Source organism: Belonocnema kinseyi, chromosome 1, assembly GCF_010883055.1.
Source record: "Belonocnema kinseyi isolate 2016_QV_RU_SX_M_011 chromosome 1, B_treatae_v1, whole genome shotgun sequence".
NCBI classification, from domain to species: domain Eukaryota; kingdom Metazoa; phylum Arthropoda; class Insecta; order Hymenoptera; family Cynipidae; genus Belonocnema; species Belonocnema kinseyi.
The window spans coordinates 1,356,069-1,360,877 of NC_046657.1; the positions used below are offsets into that span (position 1 = coordinate 1,356,069).

General features: G+C 25.1%; 1 protein-coding gene across 1 annotated transcript in view; it reads left to right on the plus strand.

The window, feature by feature from the left end:
- The first annotated feature begins 3,341 nt into the window (after positions 1 to 3,341).
- Positions 3,342 to 4,809, plus strand: part of LOC117168206 (reticulon-4-interacting protein 1, mitochondrial-like) — a 39,017-nt gene continuing 37,549 nt past the window's right edge. The window contains exon 1 of the mRNA XM_033353682.1: positions 3,342 to 3,727. Within this exon, the coding sequence (XP_033209573.1) occupies positions 3,680 to 3,727 (48 nt within the window). The 5' untranslated portion in view covers positions 3,342 to 3,679. The remainder of the gene's footprint in view (positions 3,728 to 4,809) is intronic.

Consider the following 4,809-nt stretch of genomic DNA (forward strand, 5'->3'; position numbering starts at 1 on the left):
AAAACAACACTAAAAAGATAATAATAAAAAAATTTGGACTAACGACACAAGCTACAAAAAAATGAGACAATATTTGTTTATCCAAAAAGGAGCTACAAATTTTTAATTATTATTTTTTATAGGATGCGAAGTTTTTGTTTTATACGTGAAATACAATAAAAATAAAAAAGGTAATTTTTTGACAAAAGACACAAGCTATGGAAAAAATAAATAGACAAAAGATACGCTTCCAAAAAATACCGAAAACTCATTGAAATTTTTCATGAATAATTTTTGATAGGACACGTAGTTTTTGCTTCAGTCGTAAGATATAATATTTAAAATAAAAAACTAAATTTTTTTGGAAAACGACACAAGGTACGAACTAAAATTAAAATACAAAAGTTTTTCGCCTAAAAAGATCTAGAAATTTATTATTAATAATTTTCAGATAGAAGGAGTAGATTTTCTTTCAATCGTGAAAAATAAGATTAAAAATTTTTTAAATTATAAAAACAAGGAAAAAGAATAATAATCATGCTAAATATAATTTGTGCTTTATTTTACAATATCCGAATGAGTGTTAGTTAAAGCCGAAAGAGCTTTAGCAAAAGAGAATTCACAACTACAAAATTACAGTATTGGATGTTTTGAGTCTTAATTTTAAAAGGTTCGCGCAAGAATATGGGAAAAAATAAAGACCGAGCGCGTAGCGCGAGGTAAATACATTATCGAGCGCGAAGCGTGAGATCCAGCAGTCCCGCACCCTAGGCAAGCTCAAACTTGCTAACGAAGCTAGGTGCGATTTTAAACGCACTTTTTTTAATTTTTGCAGAATTTAAAAAAAAATCAGGAAAAATTTGAATGATTTTTAAAGATTAGAGGACTTAGAAGATCAAAAAGATCAAAAAAGAATTTTCTTAATTTTGGTGTAACAATTAAAAATGATTTTTTATTTTGAAAAATTAACTAAAAGAGAAAACTAAAAAAGGTTTTTAAACATATTAAACGATTTCTTAAAATTTCGAAAGTGAGTGTAGAAAATTTGAAAGCAAAATTTTTCGATTCGGTAAGATTAAAGGATTAAAAAAAATTTAATCGAGTAAATTCAATAAATATTTATTAGAATTGAAGATATTCAAAACGAATTATAAACTTTAGAATATTTTTAGAAAAAGAGGTGTTTAGAGATTTTTAAAATAAACTGTAGGAGCTTTAAAAGAATTTCGAAAGGTTTCATGGAAATAAACCAATTTTCTTCAAATTTTAAAGAAAATTTAGAAGATTATACGGCGATTTTGTTTAATTTCAGATGATTTATCAAAATTTTGAGAAAAATTCGAGTCAGTTAAAAATATTTTCAAGAATTAAAGACGTTCTAAATAAATAAGAAATATTAAAAAATGTGGAAACTTTTTCGAAGATTTATCAGATATTTCTTCAATTCTGCCAAATTTTTAAAAGTCCTAAGCGTGTTGTAAAAAAATTTGAACTTTTCCTGATATTTTGTAAAGTCCTATTAGGTGAAAAAATGTCTTTAAAATCTTATAGAATCTTTTATGGCTTTTATATAAATTTAAAAACAAACTGATAGCACTTATTTTCTTGCTCTTAATTCTCAGAATTTAATTTCAACAAAAATTAAAGTGTTCAAAAACCTCTCAAAAATAAATAATTATTTGAAATGTTTATTTTATATTATTATTAATATTATTTTGTATTATTAATGGTATTGAAAAAAAGTCTTGCAACTTGGTGAGTTTCTAGCATTACTTACATTAGGTAACTTTAATATTTGTATTGCTAAAAAAAATAATAAAAAGGCATTATGTATTACATCGAAATATTGTTTTATTTATTTATAGACAATACTTCATCTTCAAAATCTTTTTATTTTTATTTTTTAATCATTTATTATGTTTTTAAGCATAATATAATACATTTTACGTAATTACTAACAAATTTTTACAATTACAAAAAAAATTGAATTTTTTTTTGCATCGTTCAAAATTTATTACTACATAAATGTTCCTCAATCCTTTTTATTAATTTTTCTAAATTTTCAGCAGGATATCTCATTTTGTATGAAATCGGTATATAAAAAATATAAATGTCGGTAAAATAGGAATTGGATAAGAGTTACATGCCCTTCGTAGGTTTTTTTTAGGTCCGATTTCTACGTTACCGACTTCTTTTTATCCTAACATTTGCACACGAAATGAGATATCAAACTGAACGTTTGGAGAAATAGAGAAAATTCGCTAAATGAAAGTTTATGTATACCAATAAATTTTTATAACTACGTCTGGAATTGTAGTTGAGGTGATGCAAAAAAAATGTCGGTAAGGTAGGAATTGGATAAGTGACACAGCTTTGAAAAGTATTAAGTCGCTCTCTCTAGGGAATTGTAATTGAATTAAAATCAGAATTTTATTTTAGTATCCTTTAATTCCATTTCAACCATATTCATCTTTCTGTATAAAAAAAATTAACAATAAGATTCAGCAGAGTAAACTCTAGTGAATTAAAACTGAATTTAATAATAAACTGAATTATATAATCAACAGTCGGTACCTTATCTTTAAAACTAATGACATCAAAATAAATAAAGTAAATTGATTTTTTAACTTGATTTTTAAAGTCCTTTACTTTAATTTGAACCCAATTCACCTTCTCTAAGATGGAAAAAAATAACAACAAGATTCAAATTAAACTCTAGTGAATTGAAATTGAATAGAAAACTTTTATGATCTGCAGTCGGTACATAATCTTCAAAACTAATGATCAAAAATAAATAAAGTAAAACAATTCTCTAAATTGGATTTTAGTCCTATTTGTCTTTCTAAACTAGAAAAAAAATAACAAGAAGATCCAAATTAACCTCCAGGCAATTGAAATTGAATAAAAATTTATATTATCATCAGTCGGTATATAATCTTCAAAAATAATAATATAAAAATAAATAAAGTGAAACCTTTTTTGAAATTTGATATTTTTAATACTTTACCGTAATCCCAATCCTACCCATCTGTTTTTAAATACAAAACATTTTTTTAATTTAACAATAAAATTCAAATACAAATAAATGTACCATCCAAGTGTACTTACCGGCTAAGATTAAACACATATCCGAATTGGCGCTGTAATCACAATCGCGGGAAAATTCAAACGTGGAATTCAAAATCTAAACATCAAATATTCCAAATTTTGCTATATAGAAACAAAAACCAAGTGCCTCTAATGAGTTAAAGTAATTACCAGTATTTAATAATACAAGCTAGTCCCAACTTTATTAAAAACAATAATGAATAATCAAATTCCGCCGACACGGGTTAACATAACCTACAAAAACCAGTGCTCAAAAATAGTTCTTAATCGGCTAACGTCAAAATCATTCTTGTCATTTAATTCCATCAAAATAAAGTGAAATAACCCAAATTTAATGCAAGAATTCGCAAATTCTTTCATACAAGTCTAAATTATAGAGAATATAAAATTAATTAAATGGAGCATCTAAAATTCGAAATCTCTGGCGTCTATTTCGAGTCTACTGTGTCTTAACGGATTATTTATATCACTAGTGTGCCGTTTTTCCAGCTGTTCGGCTGCCGCGAGTCTCATTTCGTAAAAAAAACAATAACACAGCCAATCAATTATGCATAACTGAAAAATCCAACTGTTGTTAATTAAAAAGAAAACAATGGACGAAATTTGGTTCCGGCTCTCGAACCAGATCGAAGTTTTACAGGTATTTTCGTGTTCTTATTTTCAAAACCTTTATGTAACGAATATCACAAACTATTTAATGATCAGCCTTAAAATTTAATAGGTTTATAAATAACAACGAAAACTTGAAATTGTTTATTCTATTTTTGCATTTTGCGAAAAGAAATCTAGATTTTTGTGTCTTTTTGAGTGGAATTTCGTGAACAAGTCTTCAGTCACGTGATTTTTCAGTTTGGCTTTTTATCAATTTTTTTAATTTGAGATCGATGGCCAATTGTCACTATTTTTATCAAATGGCCCATTTCGGAAAGCCAAGTTCTCATTTCGCAGGTCTCGGACTCGCTGCACTATTGACACTTTTTTTTAGCGATTGCACTATTTTTCTATTATGAAAATTTAATTATTCAGTGAAAAATGCAACTATATTGTTCAAAAGTCATTTTATTCAATCAAAATTCGACTACTTTCTTGAAAAATAATTTTTTTAGTTAATTTTTTTAATCTTTGGTTGGAAATGCATATATTTTTATGAAGATTAGTTTCATGTTTGGTTGAAAATATATTTTTTAACCTGACGAACTATTCCATTTTCGGTTTAAAATTTTATCTTATCAGTTTAACACTTAACTATTTCGTTAAATATTTATCTTTTTCATGTGAAAGTTCAACTTTTTGGTTGAAAATTCATGTATTTTTGTGAAAATTTATTTCAAGTTTGGTTTAAAATAATTTTTTTTAACTGACAATTAAAATATTTAATTTTTGGTTAAAAATTTATCCTTTTCTGTTAAAAAATGTAATATTGATTTTTTTTTAGTGAATTATAAACTATTTGATTAAAATTTTATCTTTTCAGTTAAAAATTTAACTATTTAGTTAAATATGTATGTTTTTCATGTGAAAATTTAACTTTTTGGTTGAAAATTTATGTATTTTTATGAAAATTCGTTTCATATTTGGTTCAAAATAAATTTTTTCAACTGGAAATTGAACTCTTTAATCTTTGGTTAAAAATTTACCTTTTTCAGTTAAAAAATCAACTATTTGATTAAAAATTTACCTTTTTCAGTTAAAAAATTAACTATTTGTTTAAAATTTTATCTT